The 17,577-nt window shown below is 42.3% G+C and overlaps 1 protein-coding gene across 5 annotated transcripts in view; it reads right to left on the bottom strand.

The window, feature by feature from the left end:
- Window positions 1–137: 137 nt before the first annotated feature.
- usp32 (ubiquitin specific peptidase 32) overlaps window positions 138–17,577 on the bottom strand; it is a 54,951-nt gene continuing 37,511 nt past the window's right edge. For 2 of the 5 annotated variants that reach the window (XM_069184140.1, XM_069184142.1), the window contains 20 exons: window positions 17,270–17,410; window positions 16,810–16,969; window positions 14,817–14,971; window positions 14,067–14,148; window positions 13,095–13,169; window positions 12,348–12,486; window positions 11,432–11,537; window positions 11,129–11,302; window positions 10,716–10,890; window positions 10,437–10,588; window positions 10,215–10,326; window positions 9,813–10,006; window positions 9,230–9,414; window positions 8,838–8,942; window positions 7,939–8,059; window positions 6,847–7,038; window positions 6,015–6,276; window positions 4,969–5,399; window positions 4,049–4,141; window positions 138–3,645 (listed from right to left, as the gene is read on the bottom strand). In XM_069184140.1, coding sequence (XP_069040241.1) covers window positions 3,472–3,645; window positions 4,049–4,141; window positions 4,969–5,399; window positions 6,015–6,276; window positions 6,847–7,038; window positions 7,939–8,059; window positions 8,838–8,942; window positions 9,230–9,414; window positions 9,813–10,006; window positions 10,215–10,326; window positions 10,437–10,588; window positions 10,716–10,890; window positions 11,129–11,302; window positions 11,432–11,537; window positions 12,348–12,486; window positions 13,095–13,169; window positions 14,067–14,148; window positions 14,817–14,971; window positions 16,810–16,969; window positions 17,270–17,410 — 3,228 coding nt within the window. In that variant the 3' untranslated portion in view covers window positions 138–3,471. The remainder of the gene's footprint in view (window positions 3,646–4,048; window positions 4,142–4,968; window positions 5,400–6,014; window positions 6,277–6,846; window positions 7,039–7,938; window positions 8,060–8,837; window positions 8,943–9,229; window positions 9,415–9,812; window positions 10,007–10,214; window positions 10,327–10,436; window positions 10,589–10,715; window positions 10,891–11,128; window positions 11,303–11,431; window positions 11,538–12,347; window positions 12,487–13,094; window positions 13,170–14,066; window positions 14,149–14,816; window positions 14,972–16,809; window positions 16,970–17,269; window positions 17,411–17,577) is intronic. The other 3 variants (XM_015367669.2, XM_069184141.1, XM_015367670.2) reach the window with 3 other exon arrangements.

Genomic DNA, 17,577 nt, shown 5'->3' with positions numbered 1-17,577 from the left:
TTTGCAAACTTTATAAAAAAGGACATAACATACAGTATACAAAGGACATTATAAGGGAAAATATTTAGCCATTCCAATGAAACAAACCTCTAAATTCTGAGAAACTGAACCAGAATGAAAAAAATCAGTACTGCCAATCAATGTTTAATTGCATCCGCAGTATTTAATTTGTTGCTTGAATAATAGTTACAGATGAACAGTTTCACTCCATATACAACTACAAGTACATTTTTACAGTTCATATTCCAATACATCAGTTTTATTGGTTTATTTACAAAACACTTTATGTACATTTTTCTCTCCAAAATTAAAGTCAGTGCAATGTCGTTTTTTTTTATTTTTTTAACAACACTTTACAAAATAAATGTAAATTAACTTAATAAATCTCTGGCAATTCATGAAAATTAATTTAACCCAAAAAAAAAGATTACAACTAATATTATAGACAAAAAAACATACAATTCAGTAGTAGATTGCACTACCTGCCAATAGATCAAAGTTTCGGCCAAAGAATTAATACATTAACTCGGGATGAACAAGCAAAGATAGTTAACCAAAACGAGTCCTGAAATAAAATGCCAACAGTATGCATACTAGGAGTAGATTTTGAGCATTTTAAGAATGTCCAGTTAAGTTAACGTTTAGGTAAAAGGCCCAACTAGATCAGGTAAAATCATAAAAGGCCCAACTAGATCAGGACCCAAACAAGTGTTGCTTGTAATGTTTTAAAAACAATTCGAATTTGTAGGTTGCTACTGCAGGTTGCAGCGTATAGTATTTTTATTAAAAAAAAGATTCACATTTAGCACTAGTGCCCCTTTGCATTAATATATTTTTTGTGCTGCATTTCCTTCTTTTAGATAGACAGTTATCCTTTTTTCTTGAAGCACGTTAGGTAAGAAATAAAAGTTGTAGGCGGACAATTCAATGTGCTCTCTGGGCGCACCTTAATTTAAAAACAAGGAGAAGGCCAGAGCTCTGCTCCGTAGTCGCTGTGGCTGATTTCTGTGTGGAACAATGAAATGGAAGAGTCCAGGACACTGTTGGCTATCAAGCCTTCCAGAACCACAAACAGAATGGTAAGCAGATGTGAAAAGGTGAAACGTGTGACCCATGTACAGATAAATGTTTACTGGCTGATTCAGAGCAGTTTGAAAAGTGCCTGTTTTTTTTAAGGTTTGTTCTTCCAGAACTACAATTCATACAACTTTGACTAATTTTGAATTATACCCCCTGTTTCTCCCCACTTAGCCTAGAACCCCAAAACCCTTATCAGCAGATATACTACAAATTTTCTAAAACAAACAGTATAAGAAAACAAGAGGATTCAAAACAGAAATTGAATCACAGTGAAGTTATCCCCCCAAAATAATTCAGTTTTATTAAAATGCAATAATTTCAGTGCCCGTAAGATGTGAAGTTCTCCCAGAGAAGGTGTATTAGTGTGCATTTCCTGTAAAAACCTTTGTGTTTTAACGAAAATTAGATTTATGACTTTTGAACTAGACTATTCATGTTTTTCTTTTTTAAACACCAAGAAAACAAGGGTTGCATTCACCCTGAACTAGATGTCCCACACTCTAGCTGCATGTTAGTTTCCACAATGAAAGACGGGGTATTTCAGTGTCAGATGAAGGAGCTGTTTATCTCACAAGAGAACTTGACAGAACTACAATTAAACTTTCAATCCCGTTAATCATCTCAGAGGTACAGATGCCTAGGGTAGGAAGGCTCTCAGGGCTACAGTAAGTTTAGGGGCTTGTGGTTTTTTAAGGTGATAACCACAGGCAATTTAGCAGAAGCTCTGCCTTTTAAAAAAAACATCAGACTCTAGCTCCACAACCTAAGCTGACATGGACCCCCTGACAACTAAAAATAATAGAATAAATTAAAACTAACAGACAAAACTGCAACAAACTGAATTCTTTAGCACTGGACTGCTGCCTGTATAAATCCAATAATAATGATGATGATGATATTGCATTGGAGCAAAATGAATGGCCGGATACAGAACATTCACAGAATGATAAAAAGGATCTTTACAAAAGCTTTGCGTGGTTCCACTGGCCTGCCAGCCAATTAACAACATTGTAGGACATAAAACAATGCTAAAACAATTGATAAACCCATCAATTAAGGGCAAACTCTCTTTCAAACAAAAACCAGAACCTCACTTAGCAAGATACTGGAGTTTCTAAATCACTGCAGGATTCTCCAAGCTCAAGTCTCTCCAAAACGCTAATCAGCACTTCTAACCAGAAAAATTGTCACACTGTTTTTTTTTTAAAGACCCTTTCATCATTTGGAAAATGCCAAGCACGAAAGTGAAAGAAAAAAATTAAATCTTAAAAGTTATGAGTTAAGAGATAAGAGTGCAGCTGTATTTAACACTTAAACTTAAAATAAAAAATTGAAATGGAGCACACAAGCAAAACCATTGGGACTGTGAAATTCCTGAAGCTAGGACATGTAGAGATATAATGTGGTCATTAAAAAAGAAAAATGGTAGGCTTTCATAAAAATAAATCGCTACAAAACACTTCACAAATTAATATATATATATATAAAATTAAAGTGGCTAAGACTCTTTGAAATATATGGCACAGATCCTGTAAATAAACCAATATATTTTCATTCAGACTTGCAAGTTAAAAAGATGGAGCACCCAATTCACTAAATATGTCTTAAATACACCTCTAATTAATTTAAGCACAAAACCTAGTTTTGGCAGTTGCTTTGTTAAAATCTGGAAAATGTATCATTCTTCAGGTTATGCTTGGGAGGGAACAGTTTTATTCCATAACCTCATATAATTTAGACTTTATATTTTACAAGGGGAAAGTGCGCAAGTTGATTTCAAATGCAAGTGGGTACGCTTTTCCAAAACATATAGGAGCAGTAAGAAAAGTTAGATAGTTTACACTATCCCCTATATTTAAGCCCCAAAGTTTGAAAAAGTATTACTGTTACAATTAGCCAATACACTGCAAAAAAACTGAGGTAGCATATGAGGTTTTCTACTATCACGAAAATATTGAAAACCCTTTAAGCCTTTCAATCAACATTGGATTTCTTTTTAATTAGGAGTAGCTGTAGTTCAGTGTAATGGAAATTCTTCCTCAAATCCATAGAGGGCGCTGGATTTCCCATTTACACCCACCGCATTCCAGTTAGTGCTTAAGCAGGACACATTTGTTCACTTGGCAAATGGCAATACAGGACTTTTTTTATATAAATTACACACCTGAAATAACTGGAAAGTACCACAATTAAAAAAAAAGCAACCATCTATGAAGAAGTTCTGTATTTGATGACTACTTAAAATAACGCCATTTTGTGCTTCTTAATCAAGGGATGACTCCATCTAATTTCCACCTGCCGGCTTCGCAAGGTTGTTTTTCCCCTTCCTTTCTTTCCGAGCGCGACCATGTTCACGAGTTACCAGAATGTCTTTAGTGGAAGCACACAGGGTCACTGGAGAACACAGTACTTCTTGTAGTCCGACTCGAAATCTTCGTCCATGCTGCTGGTGTCCGCCATCTTTTTCCCATCAATCTTCGGCAGGAACTGCGAATAATCTACTCCCTCCTGCTCATAGAAGAGGATGTAGGCAGAGTCTGTGTCAATCTCTTCAGAATGCACCTCCTGGGGAATTGAAACAATACAAGGTTTGGAAAAAACGCTTAACTAGATATTTCACACCTACTCTTTTACTTCAATGTGGTAAACTTCGGACGCAATTGCACAATACAGGTCACAAACGAGAGGTGGCTCATCTACTGTATTTTGTGTGTAGTAGGCAACTGATCTGAGGATCTCCGCCAGTCATTTCTTAAAGCTGCTAGCCAAGTTTCTTTCAATTACATGTCTGGGTAACTTGTTCCAGACACCCATGGATTAAACACTGAATACATTCTGGGTGATTCTTTTGGTTTAAATGGATGTTTTATTTTTTGGCCTGGGTCACGACCAAGGGGGTATGTGAAGTGCCCTTCTCCAGAGACAGCACTGGTGGGAGCGCATCTGTTTCATCACACCAGTCCCTTACCTTACAGCTGCTGTCATTGTAACAGTACCACTTTTCATTGGGGTTTTTGGCATATGTCACATAGTGGCCTCCTCCCAGGATTCCTGAATGGCACTGCAAGAACATGCAAAGAGTGAGGAAAACGTGAAAAAACTGAATCACTACAAAAACAAACCTCAAACAATCGAGCCAATGGGGCAAAAACTCGCCCTCAGTTATCCATCCATCCTTTTTTTTAACTAGTTCCTCTAATTCAGGGTTGCAGGGAAGTGGAGTCTCTCCCAGAAAGCAACAGGCCCAAGGCATGGTACGCTCCCGGATTGGATGGTGGGCCATTGCAAGACAGGCGGGCGCGCGCACGCACGGCACGCACGCACCAGGGCCAATTTATCCAGAAGCCAATTAACCTACCAGTATGCCTTTGGACTGTGAGACTAAAACAGGGAACCAATAGTAAACCCACACGAACCTGGGGAGAACATACAAACTCCACACAGACAGACAGCACCTCAGGAATTGATCCCAGGCCCCCAGAAATACAAGGCGGTAATGCTAGCCACTGCGCCACCATGCCATCAAGCCCTCACTTATTATTCAGTAAATACGATCTCGTTCTCACGGTGCCCCTTTCCCTTGTTACGGACACATTCACCATGTGCAGTGCACAGTACAGGCAGAGGACAGGTTTGCACGCTGGGCAGGGTTTTCGTGGCAGGACGAAAGGAAATGCATTAGCCTGTGACTATAAAGATGTCAAAGCACTCCCAGTGAAAATATGCATTGCTCCCATCCGTCACTAATTCACAACATCAAGTGGTTCAGGAGTGCAAATTAATATGCCGCACTAGACCCCAGCTCGAACAACATGGTTCTGCAAATGACTGCTCAGTTAATTGTGCCACTCTAAGACACTGCAGGCCAACTCCACTGAAAACACCTACTGAAATTGCATATAAATTGTAGACAGGCTTCAAGCAGATTTCATCTCTTTGGTGGTGAAAGCTCTCCGAGTCCATGATGGTTTCTGCGTGGCCATTGCTCTGGCCAGGCTCGTGTCCGAGTCCGCGTCCGTTCACCATGACCGCCTCGCAGTCCCTGCCTGGCGCCTCCCCAGGCCAGACGTCCTGCCCGTTCCCCTCTGCCACCCCCACCCCGCTGCTGGCCTCCAGGTCCGCCGCGGGTCCCTGGTCCAGCTCGCCGGAGCCCTCTCTGCAGCTGTCCAGGTTCTCCTTGCTGTTTGACAGCTTGTGCCTGCTGCCCAGCTGGGGGAGCCTCAGGCGTCCCTTGTTCTTCCCTGGGGTTTTGGGACTGTTGCAGGGGCTGCTGTTCCTGCTTAAGGGGTTAGTGCTCTTCCTCCCAGGCCCAGGAGAGGCTAAAACAGAAAGGCAAAACAAAGAATGTGTGATTGCAGTGTATACGTGGACAAAACACATGCATACACACCTCTGAAATTAAACAGATCTTAGCTCATATTCCAAATGTACAGAAGCACTCTGATTATCTGTCATAATAAGTTAATATTTGGTTATGTTTCGCAGCCAGATAAGAAGTGTGGTGGGTGGATCTATCTTGGAAACGTTGATGAAAAGTTAAAAAAAAGTTTTGCTAAGAATACCAGTCATCTTGGTTTCTCACTTCTCTCTCCTACCCTCTATTAAGCGTTATAGCAGCATAAAGGCACAAACTTCCAGATTCAGAAACAGCTTCTTCCCACAAGTTGTCAGATTACTGAACTCTACCCTTACCACTGGCTCACACTGATGTTTTCTGTAAGTTGTATGTTATTTAACTTGTGGTTGCTGCTGCTGTCCTGTGTTTGCTTTTGGTGAATCCATGAATGTCGCTGTATAGGAGAGCACGTGCAAATAAGCATTTCATTGCACTTGTGCACAGGACAGATAAACTGCACTGAATGAGGACAGGGACCGGCACCTCCAGAGATGCAGCCCCGCGCGAGTGGAGGGCGCGTGCAGAGAGAAGCACAGACCTTTAATACTGTGCGTCACTGCAGTGCCGGGGGCGGCCGTGCCGGCGTCCCCACTCCCGGCCGTCTGCGCCACGCCCACCTCCGCGCCCCGCGTCTCCGCCGGCTCCTCCCCCTGGCACTCCTCCCGCCCTCGCTGGCACGCGCCCGCGTCCCGGGGCACCAGGAAGGCGCTGGGATCGAACCTCTCGCGGGGGAACTTCACGATCTTCTGCGACTTGATCCAGCGGCCATTGACAAACTGGAAGCGCTTCAGGTGGATTATCTGGGGAAAAGGGAGATCCGCAATTGGTGCCGACTTCGACTGTCATTCCGCTTCTTTTTTCTTTCGGAGTCTAATTCTAATTTCCTTTGAGTTTGCATTCCAAGCAAACAAGTGTTAACGCAACTCCTGGGGTTCCAGCTGGGAATATTATTACATCGATACTATTGCCTTCCTTCTATTCTTTACAGCTGGGCACTGCACCTCCGGGGAGGAGAAAGCAAAGCACAATTGACCCCAGTCCTCCCTGCTTTACACAGGAAGTCACAAGACTTGTAATAGGTTTATTCCATTCTGAAAAGAGAAGAAAGGAAACACAACGTTTCGGCTGTGGAGCCTTCTTCGGGTCCGACACTCTTTTCAGCATGGAATAAACCTATTACTTGTTCCTTTGCAGCCTAAACTGCTACCCATCTGCACTAATCTAGCTACTTGGATCGGGACTCTTCAGCATTTTTGGAAATCATTCTCTCGCTTGGCCTTCGAAACGTGCATTTAAACTAAGGAGCAGACCAAGATGCGAGTCGCGCCGGGCAGAAACTCTTTAAAAGGAGCACATGGTGGCTCTCCTACCAGGACGGGGGGCAGCCTCCAGAGGTCAAGCTTCTTGGTGGCCAGGCGGTGGGTCTTGCACTTGGAGCAGTAGTACATCTCGTCCTCGCCCAGCTCCTCCTCGCTGGTGAAGGCGCGCAGGCAGCTGTCCAGGCTGATGGGCTCGGCCTGGGCCCGCCGACTGAGCTCCACGCTCTCGTGCTCCTCCACCACCTGAAACACAGCCGCCACAGCATTGCTGCCGCGTGACTCAGGCCAGGGGCACGGCGGACAAAACGCGCGCGCCTGCCCTCCGCGAAACAGCGCAGCCACCTACGTGAAGCGTGGAGACACCTGCTGGAAGCACACAGTGCCAGCAGCGGGTCAAGAGCTGGCACTCATACGGCTGATTAAAGGGGAACTGCAACGTTAGTTTCAGAATTGTGAGGTAAGAAAGAATCGGCACTGATGAGTGCATTTCAAGCCGCAATAAATGTAAAATGTACATGGTATCTTGTGAAACCTCCAATCTACATTGCCAAATAGACAAAGTTGTCCCCTTGATGTGCAACGCCATGTTCTGCGATTCAGAATGAGGCAACAAAACTTCCGGTGAGGTGAAGCTGCGCTATGACATTTTATTCACAAGCCTGCTTGTTTACATCGTTTAATCCACCAGAAATATTGCTTTTGATTTCAACACAGTTTTGTCGACAAATACTACTTACTTGTTCACTCCGCATGCAGATCACGTTGGAACATTTCCGCGGTGAAATGCATGCTGCACAACCTGTACTTATTTGCTCGTACATCACATTACATCAGTCATTATGGATCATGTCGCAATTCGTGAGAACTCAAATGCAAATTTTGCAATAACATGGCGACTTACAGTAAAAACTTTCACAAAGTTCATGATTTTGTGCCCAATTCGAAATTTGTACATTTTTTCTGCAGCGTCACTGGATTTATTTTGTTACCGAGATTTAATAACCTGTCTGAGGAATTGGGACTGCAGTTCACCTTTAAGTGATTAAACACATTTCACTTCTAAATGTGCCTCGCGTGGAACCTGATGACTGATGAATTGTGGGACCTCATGCTTTGTGTTGGGAGTTCAGGATGTGTTTTTACCCTTTCTTGGGAAGTCTGGTAGCGAAGGTGCAGTGCAGTGGGGTCCCAGTCTACAGCAATGTATGCATTTCCAACTGAAGCCCTTTCCTCATTGCAGTCTATTGTACAGCCTCTGCAGAACCTGAAAAGACGCAACAAGACAATTCCTATTCAGATGTAATATTTCAATCCGATATTACAGACCCTCAAAACACACAAAAATAACAGTGGTTATTTTTTGGGGGGGAAACATAATAAATAATTGATCTTCCCCACTGAGCTGTCCTATCCAGGGAATCCACTCTCCTTACAAGAGCCACAGCTCACACACATTACCATCTTCTTTTGATCCTTTCGTTTAACCACAAATCCCTATTGAGAATAAGCTGGACCCATTTACAGAGCAGGATGTGTTTACTAGATCAACCAAAGTGAAGAATCGTGGTCAAGCGAGCAACAGCAACGCCCCTAACAGGATTTGAACCAAGGACCCTCAAGCTTAAAGTTCAGAGCCCCAAACACAACTCCATTCTGTTGCCCAAGTCTGAGCCACTGCTTTCCATAACATAAGGTGAAGACTAACCCATGATTCTTGCAAAAAACAACAATTTTTTAATTAAATGCTGGGAAATCAAAATCTAAAAATGTAAAAAATACTAAGAAGCTTGACCCAAAATAAGATTTTGCTTTATATCATAAGTGTACTTTAAGAAAAAGCTATTTTGCTTTAACAGAGCTTATCCGTACTTAAAATAAACTCTATACTGCTGCCAGTGTATGTTCCAAAACACAAAATAATACAAAGTATAAATGTGTTTTTAATAACATTCATGCAAAAAACAAAGGCATTGTTACGGAACCGGTAATTTAGTACAACTCTCCAAAACTGTCACGTGTTAAAAGGAGAGGTTAATCCTCACCTGTACCAGGGACACCGTGCACAGGAGTTTCCATCCTTCTGGACCACACGGAGTGTGAAGGGATACTGGTAGCCCATGCTGTCGTCACTGGAAGACCAGACAATGCTGCAATCAAACTCAGTGGTGAAGCCAGCGACTAGCCTTGCACAATATGCTTTCAAAGTTAAATGTGACATTTAAACATGTACAGCTATTGTACATATGCATTCCATATATAGACAGTACATCACATATAGAGTATGTGTACTTTCTAAGACCAATAAAGCAGTGCAACATCTTTCTATCCCTAAACTCTCTGTCTGCAGTCATGAGAGCTTATACTATTCTAAATATCAGCATTTGATACTCCAAGCAGTGAGCAGCTGAGAGCTGCAGTCCCTGCATATACTGACCAGTCCTGGGCATGGTTACTGGCCTCCTGTGGGGGCAGAGGGCTGGCCAGACGGGACACCTGGATCCAAACAGCGTCATACAGATCCCTCTTCCTGGTGTGCACTGTGCACGGGACGATCAGGGGCATCCCGAACAAGCTGGGCCGGTTCTTCTGAGAGGAGAGGAAGTACAGCTCTGTCCGCATCTGTAGATGAAGAATCCTCTTGTTAGAGCAACACTGAGGCAAGTGACCGGACACAACTCTAATAGAGGAAGAACAAGGACTGTATTCAGAACACTTAACCTTGTCGATGTCTGAAAATACACAGAAGTAAAGTAATCGTGTCACTTCTATCAGACGTATAAATAATAAATAACATTAGCTACAAGATCCCCAGATTATTGATCTGAGAAAAAAAAAATCAATGTAAATCGTTGCTAAATTCCACATGCACGAATCTGCTTTATTCCAAACATGCAGCTGATGAATTAAAGCCTGAATGAAAAAATAATCCTGTTTTCTGAGACACAGGTACGTTCCCAGATCTCATTTCACTGCACCGATGCCAGTCGTATTACACAGAATTGGACATGTGCTCTCACCATTTTCCTGTGAATAGCAATAATGTATCCAGTAAAGGGGCTGTCTTGAAGAGGCACCACATGTCCGTTGGGAACTCCATTGGCGAGTGTTTTCTCTGTCCCACAGGGCACCACAGTGCTCGGCATTCCATTGGGAATGAGGGAATTCCCATTGGAGGCCATGGCAGGTATTCCGTTAGCCAAAGGTGCAACCTCTATAAAAGCAGTAAAGAACAACAATCACACCTTTCAGATAAATCAAGTCAAGTTTCCTTGGCATCTATGAAACTTTGTCTTGGACTTCAAGAAGCAAGTACTCTCCTCCAGCAGCCTCTGACTAGTGCTAAATATCTTCAGATTAATACTAAAATAGGAAAAGATACTGCCTTGGTTGTACCGAGAGTTCAGATAGACAGAGCTCACCTATCGATGAGGGAGAAGAAATGGATGTAGGTGATCCTGGGACTGGAATCTCAAAGGCGCAGAGAAATCCACTCACAGAGAGACGCACTTTTTGGTTGTCCAGCGGGAAATTCTGACGGCAAAACCAAACAGTCGATTCAGCTGGGCTTCCTTTCAGTCCCTGAATTCAATGTGGACGGGATTTACTGACACAAAAGGCTTTCCCCCTCCTCCTTCTCCTACCTTAATGTTGGAAGCGTGGACCTCTGCCAGGAGGATCTGGTCAGGTTTCAGGACGCAGAGCTCACTGAGCTGTTTCTTCAAACCCGTGTACTTCTCATCCATATTCAGGCGTAGGCCATACCGAACCGGGGTGGAACCGTCCAACTTGATGACTGAATGGAAAAATACAAAGCGAAAAACTGTCAACAGAATCTGTTAAGCCAGAGAAATTCCTAGCACTGTGCGGATTGCTTCATGAGAGCTGATTCGACTCTTCGGGAAGCTCGGTCTGTAACTTACCAGTTATTTCTAAGTGCATGTAGCTGTCCATGGGAAGGGGCAGAGACAGGAAATTGAAAGGGTCGAAGCGTGCGCTGATGTGCCCACATGTTTTGCACTTGACCTGCGACTTCAGCTGCCCGTGGAACAAGTCCACCACTATGGACTTGTTTCTCCTCAGGTGGTTCTCCCAAGCCTACAAGCAGAGGGCCCAGGGAATTACAGATAGATACCTTTACAGATAGATACCTTTACAGATAGATGCCTGTTTCAGCACACAGAAGGTCGTGGCCCACCCAAGGTACACTTGTCGATCCTCTTTACAGCACATCAGCGCAAAGCCGAGGGGGGTGCATTAATAAACCATGCATTTCCGCCCAAGCAGCACAGCAAGCACCCCGACTACAGAGACGCCAGCGTGGCGGCAGTCTAACCTCGGAGGCCACCTCCCAGTCCGGCCGCCCGTCGCTGTCCTTCAGCTCAACGTACGGCTTGTCATGGACGCGGTTCAGGTCCTCATGGAGTCCGTCCAGCAGGAACGCCAGGAGCTCCTGAGAGTCTTGCTGCTGAAAGCCATTGAACCGTGGGGCGTATTTGGCTATCGTCCACTAGCAGTTTGCGAAGGGGAAGAAAATCGTTTTTTTTTATTTCAATGTTGCGTAGATTCTAAAGCATTTAAGAATCGAAACAAAAAGCAGGAGATGTCAGCGATAGTGCCAAGAGAAATGTAAGCCTACCCTAAGTTTGAGAGGAGCCACATTCTTTTGCGTTCCACTCCACAGCTCCTGGACCAGGTCTCCATAGCATTTAGCCATATGGCCACGCATCCCAATAGGATTCATCCTGCAGATACAAAAACAAGCATCCCTAGTTTAACACTGTGTTTGCATTTACAGAACCGCAGTTCTGCACGTTTTTTTTTTTTAAGAGAATTTATCTTCAGCCTCAGTGCTGACAGTCTAAATGGTCTAATGTATTGCACCGACTGAAAATCCAAACTAAAACACGAGATAAAGATAAAATGTCCATGCATGGAAAAAAGAGGTTTGCAGATGAAGAATCAGTGAGCCAAAATGTAACCAACGAAAGTTAATTAATGAATCTTCACCACAGATGTCATGTTCTGATAGAAGGCAGATTTTAAATCATTGTAATTAGAGAGAATAGGGGTGTTTAAAGCAATCAGTACTTGCATTAAATTTACAAAATTGAGCATTATATTACATGTATAAATCAATAAGCCTCAGAGAAGCTCTGACATGAAGCCTTATTTTTCGATTATCATAGTAGGTTTAATAGCTAGTTATATTCTGATTTAATAATAAACCTTTCACATGAAAAATGATACATCTTTTTAAATGCTAGCAGCTGATTTTTGGTAGCGATTTGAAAAAACAGCTCAGCAGCACTCCTTAATAATTTTTATACATTCCCCAAACTGCCAAAATGGATTAATTTACAACATTTTGGAGTGCTTAATGCTCGAGTGGAGTTAACCACCCCATGGGAACATTTTTCTGCTTACAATCAACAGAGATGTGAAAAGAAATGTAATAGATGAAAAACTGCAGAATTCAAAAGAATTTTGAAATGGAACAAAGCACAAAAGCATTCGGCAAGAATGGAACTCAGTTCCAGGTTTGGCTTGTGTACCGATTGAGCTCGTAGAGATGTCTCCCTGAGATGAAGTACTGTGTTAAAGGCTTCGTGTTGCTCACACACTGGATGCTGGAGTTCATGAAGCATGTGTTTCCCAGATTACTCAAACCTGTGGCCCCCTTTTCAGTGGGAACTGAGAGAGACACAATACATGAGTTCTAAATACAATAAATACAGTTCATTCTTGATTCAACACCACAGTCACACACACACGCAAGGCTGGCTGCCCTCCAGTCTGAGCGAGGTTGATGTACAGCATCAGACTCTGCTAAAACCAAGATCAATTCAAACTGGAGATTGCATTTCGTTTGTTGAAAATATAAATGCAAAACTTTCTAAAAAATACATCACATTAATCAATCCAAGGACCATGTGTTTGATACCAGTGTGAGGTCTGCATGGAGTTTGCATGATCCCCAGTGCTCATGTGGATCTTGGTCAGGTGTATTGGCTCATTTCCACTTCCATAGATATGCAGGTTCATTTTGACTGGCTACTGTGAATTGGCCCTAACTGGGGAGGAGTTTTAAAGAGATTCTGCCCTTGGGGAGGGTTGAGTTTTGTTACCAGATACATATCTATACAAAAACAAATATTTGCATTTGGATTGGCAACGCTACGCTCTTCAGCACTGACTTTTAACCTTTATGTTTCCAAAATAAATAATTGCTTGTTCTACTATATTAATGTCAGGACTACATGCCAGTGTGAATGCATTAACTACGTTAAAGCTATCATTACCTTTGTGTCGATCCATTTTACTGCTGTTTGCTATGAAGGACATCTCTTCTGGCCAGCTCATGTCTTTGTTACGAACTGAAAAAAATTAATACATAGAGATATCAATACTTATCCACTCAAAACAAGACCTTAACACAGGGTTTCTTGTTCCTGGTCCTGTTGAGCTATAGATCTTATACTTTTCAAAAGGAGGTCAAAGTCCTTGATGACTAAAGACTGAGAAACATTTGTGATTTATACCAATTAAAAGGGAAATGCAGTCCCAATTTCCCAGATCAGTTATTAAATCTTGGTACCAAATTCATTGACGGTATAAAAACAACTATAAATCTCATATTCAGCACAAAATCATGAACGTTGGGTGAGTTCTGTAAGTCGCCATGTTGTCGCAAACACCTGGTCTCGCCATTGGCCAGAGAGCTCCCATGAATTGTGACGTGAAGTGGACCTTCCTGCTCGCTAGTCCCTATAATGACTATTGTAAAGTTATGTATGAGCGAATAAGTACAGGTTGTGCAGCAGATATTTCACTGCAGAGAGTTTCCAACGTAATCTCCATGCAGAGTTAACAAGTAAGTTCCATGTATCAGCAAAACTGTCTTGAAGTTAAGAGGAAAATTCTTGTTTACAGTGAAATAGGGCCACTTCACAACATCGGACGTTTTGCTGCCTTATTCCGAATCCCAGAGAATGGTGCTGTTCATACCAGGAAATGTAAACATTTTGTTTTACAAGTTACTATGTACATTTTACTTCTATTGTGGTTTGAAATGCACTCATCAATGCAGATTCTTTCTAACCCCGAAATATAAAAATAGTGTTGCAGTTCCCCTTTAAGACCTTTATTAATTCAATTAACTCATTAAGAGTCTGGGTAGCGTGATAACCAGAAGACCATGCAGGAAGTATCACTATCCTAACAGATCAATTAATTGGTAAAGCTCAAAATACATTCAGTAGCTAAATAAATACCTTCAATGACTAAGTGCTGTTCATCATGAATCTTCAAACCTTCTAAAGTGTGATCTTCATCATCAAGAAGAGTCAGGTAATTCTGCAAAGACATTTAACGTGCACTGTGACTTTCCTTCGCACAGTACATAGTAGCACTGACATTATTTGCTGAACTCACTGACTTTACTTTAAAGTTTAAAAGGTAAACAAAAATTATGAAGAATAAAAAAAAACCTCTGCCACATTATTTGACCTGAATTTTTAAAAGAGAAGCTGATTAGTACATAACCTGTGCCCTTCTGAGACAACCTGTAGATTGTTTTTATTAGTGGACTGTGTAGTAATAGGGAAGACTATTAAAAGTCTTTACGATCTTATCGATCATCTAGATAAACCCTTTAAAGGCATGCATGTTGCAAAGCAACTCTCCGATGATACAATGCAGCACTGTGACCCAACTAGACATGAATCCATGGAATATGTCTTTGCTCAAACACATGACGTTTAGCCGCATTTAATCAAAGCAAACCTCAGCGATAGAAGAAAATGTCTCGATCAAGAAGTCCTTTTTATGGGCACTGGAGCAATGTCAAAAACATAGCTGTCAGTGAAGTGTACCTCAAGGTCTTTTCACTGTGCATGTTGGCTGAGAATCCCCCAAGTTTAACTATTTTTCCACTCCTAGGTGACTAAAACAAAGATCCTGAACTCTGCAGGTGGCTCTCCACAGCTGAGTGCAGAAAGCTGGCCACTAACTCAGTGCCATACCTCGCTGTTGTACAGCCAGAGCCGCATGTCCTCCTCCTTGATGCGCAGCCTCTGGGACAGGTACTCGTGGATGTCCTTGATGGTGGCCATCCTGCTGAAGCAGCCAGTGTATGCCAGGACACGCTTCAGGGGGGCGTTCGGCGAGGGAACGTTACCTGCGCGCGGCACAGCAGCGGGACTTTGAGATATATTCCGAAAGCTTGCTGTTCTTAGTGTTTCTCTTTATTGTTTTTTCCAAGCATGTGTAAAAAAGACATCCCATAAGCATCACTATCTACTATAAAGTACAAACGAAGGGAAATTACAAAAAACAAATCACAAACAGGGCTTGATTAATCAATGTTTAAAGGATGTTACTTGTGTGGAAGGGTCAGTGGTGGGGCTAGTGGCCACGGTCAGCAGTGGAGCTAGGGGCCACAGGTCAGCAGAGGAGCTAGGGGCCACGGGTCAGCAGAGGAGCTAGGGGCCACGGGTCAGCAGTGGAGCTAGTGTTAACAGTGGGGCTAGGGGCCAGGGGAGCTATTGGTTAAGTGTCAGGATTTAAAGGTAGGGTTAGGTCTGGAACTATGGTGAGGACTGCAAGTTAAAGTGAAATCTACAGCGAGGGGTACAGCAGGAACAGCGCCAACCTTGGATTTATGTAATTTATTTTCTTCATTTGTAAGTTTATACTAAAAGATATTCTACTTCATATGGAAAACAATCCCGGAAGTGATCATTTCAGAAGTGTCAGGAGTCTGGGAAAGTATATTAGAACTCCTGTACAAAACTTTCATGCGCTATCTTCTTCTTGTTTTTTAAACCCAGAAAAATCTACTTGGCAAATAACAAATTACTTTCGTAACGCATACCTGTCTGATTTATCCTCTGTACATCTACATAAATCAGAAATATGCCTGAAGCATCTATTGAAATTAAGGTAAGCCTTACAGAGTGCTAGGAAAGATCCCCAGTGATTAAGGGCAAAGGACCTAGTTCTGTCATTCGGATTTCAAAAGCAAAAACAAAATTCTAAACACAAAGAAACACAGATTAGAAAGCAAACATAATTAAGGAACAACATGTAGTACAGAATCTGAAGTATCAAGCTTCAATTTTGTAAAATGATAAACACAAAAAGAAACATTTTGCAACAATCTTCGGCAATCAACAATGAGGATTAGTTGTAAGGTAGCAGCAAGAAAGAGCACGAGCCAATCAAAAATGATTCGTCAATACATTAGTGCATAAAAAAATCATATTTTACTCAAATAAAACAAAGTAAGTGATTAGATTGCACAGCTCAAAAAAGAACAAGGTTAATCATCTGAAAAATATAGAAGTCAAAACCCAGTTTGTATGATTGATTTGCTGGTTTTGCATATTTAAAATCCAAAATTAAAAATTCTATATGCCCATCTCCGCCTGAATAAACGCTGAAAGGACAGTGATAGCTTCTTTGTGATTGTTCACGATGAAATTATAGTGGGTAGTATAACACTCCCTTCAAAGCCCAAACAAATCTGCAGTGCAAGATTAATATGTATTGCTGCTGATATCTGTTTGAAACCCTGAAATAATGATTGATATGCACCCTACTCATTATATACTAATGGTGCAATTATTTTTTTTTACTGGAGAGATCACGATGAGGAGAATATCACCGTTTCTGCCTGTTGTAAATGAATGATTTTGTCATTTAATGAAATGCAGCTATCCAATTTTCAGACAGGGCTGAACGGCAGGAAAACGATTTAGCCTCAGAATTTTTTCACTACTCCACTGTATGGGTCTTCACTCACAAATTAGAGAAGTGGCATACTGGTATTGCATCTAAGATACTAATGAACTGCAAAAGTTGCAAAGATATTTGAAACACAAATCAGGAAGTCATCAGCATCGCAGTGCTTTATATAACGATTCTTGTGTTTATTTTGGGGTGTTTGCATTGTGCAAGCTTTGTGGCTTGCCAGATCGCAGGAGCTGTCTCCTTCTTGCTGCAGTCTTACATTACCTCTGGGCACATGCTGTGGAAACATTCTCAGGCTGGTCATACCCATATTGACCCAAATGTTTGACTGTGGCGTCCGGGCTGCAGGCTGCTGCCGCAGAAAGAGGAGGTAGCGAGGAAAAAGCTCCAGCTCTGCCTGGCCAGTCTTCACCTGTTTGATGACCTGGCGACGGTTTGAGAGGAGGAAAATACAGACCGTCAGAGCCCAACGAGTGCTGTTTAACCGAAAGCTATTCGAGAAACAGCTCCTGCTTAGGGAATGACTAGGGTGCACTAAGTGCTTCATGCTTAGATCCAAATCTAATCCAGGTAACAGCATTTAGTAGGTGCTTTAGCAGCAGGGACAGAACATGCATTCAATATGTACCCAGATTAGTACTTAAGAAGAGAAGTATCACCTTGACTAGGACAGTCCTGCACTCAGGCCTATAACAGTCTTATTTACTGGTGCCATGATACCTACCGGCCTTGGTAAGCTAAGGTTGGCTCCATACCAGTGATAGAGTGCTCGCCACACTGGTTCAGGCACCGTTTTAAAGTCCCTGTCTTGAACGAGATACGGAGAGCGCTTCAGTCGCCCCCCTTCCATCGTGAGCGTAGGAGCCTGGAGGAAAGCAAAGCAGATCGAAATGAGCACTTTTGTAAACAAGATTTTTATTCTAATTAAAAATAATGAAGATTCACCTGAGAAATCTCCCAGCCCTGCCTTGGTTTCCTTCTAAGACCCAATGAGATCAGGCTATGAGGTGGTAAAGCTGCTGTTAAGAGATC

This window comes from Lepisosteus oculatus, chromosome 26, assembly GCF_040954835.1.
Source record: "Lepisosteus oculatus isolate fLepOcu1 chromosome 26, fLepOcu1.hap2, whole genome shotgun sequence".
Classification (NCBI taxonomy): Eukaryota; Metazoa; Chordata; class Actinopteri; order Semionotiformes; family Lepisosteidae; genus Lepisosteus; species Lepisosteus oculatus.
The sequence above is the reverse complement of the archived record's forward strand: the minus strand, read 5'-3'. Positions and strand labels throughout refer to the sequence as shown.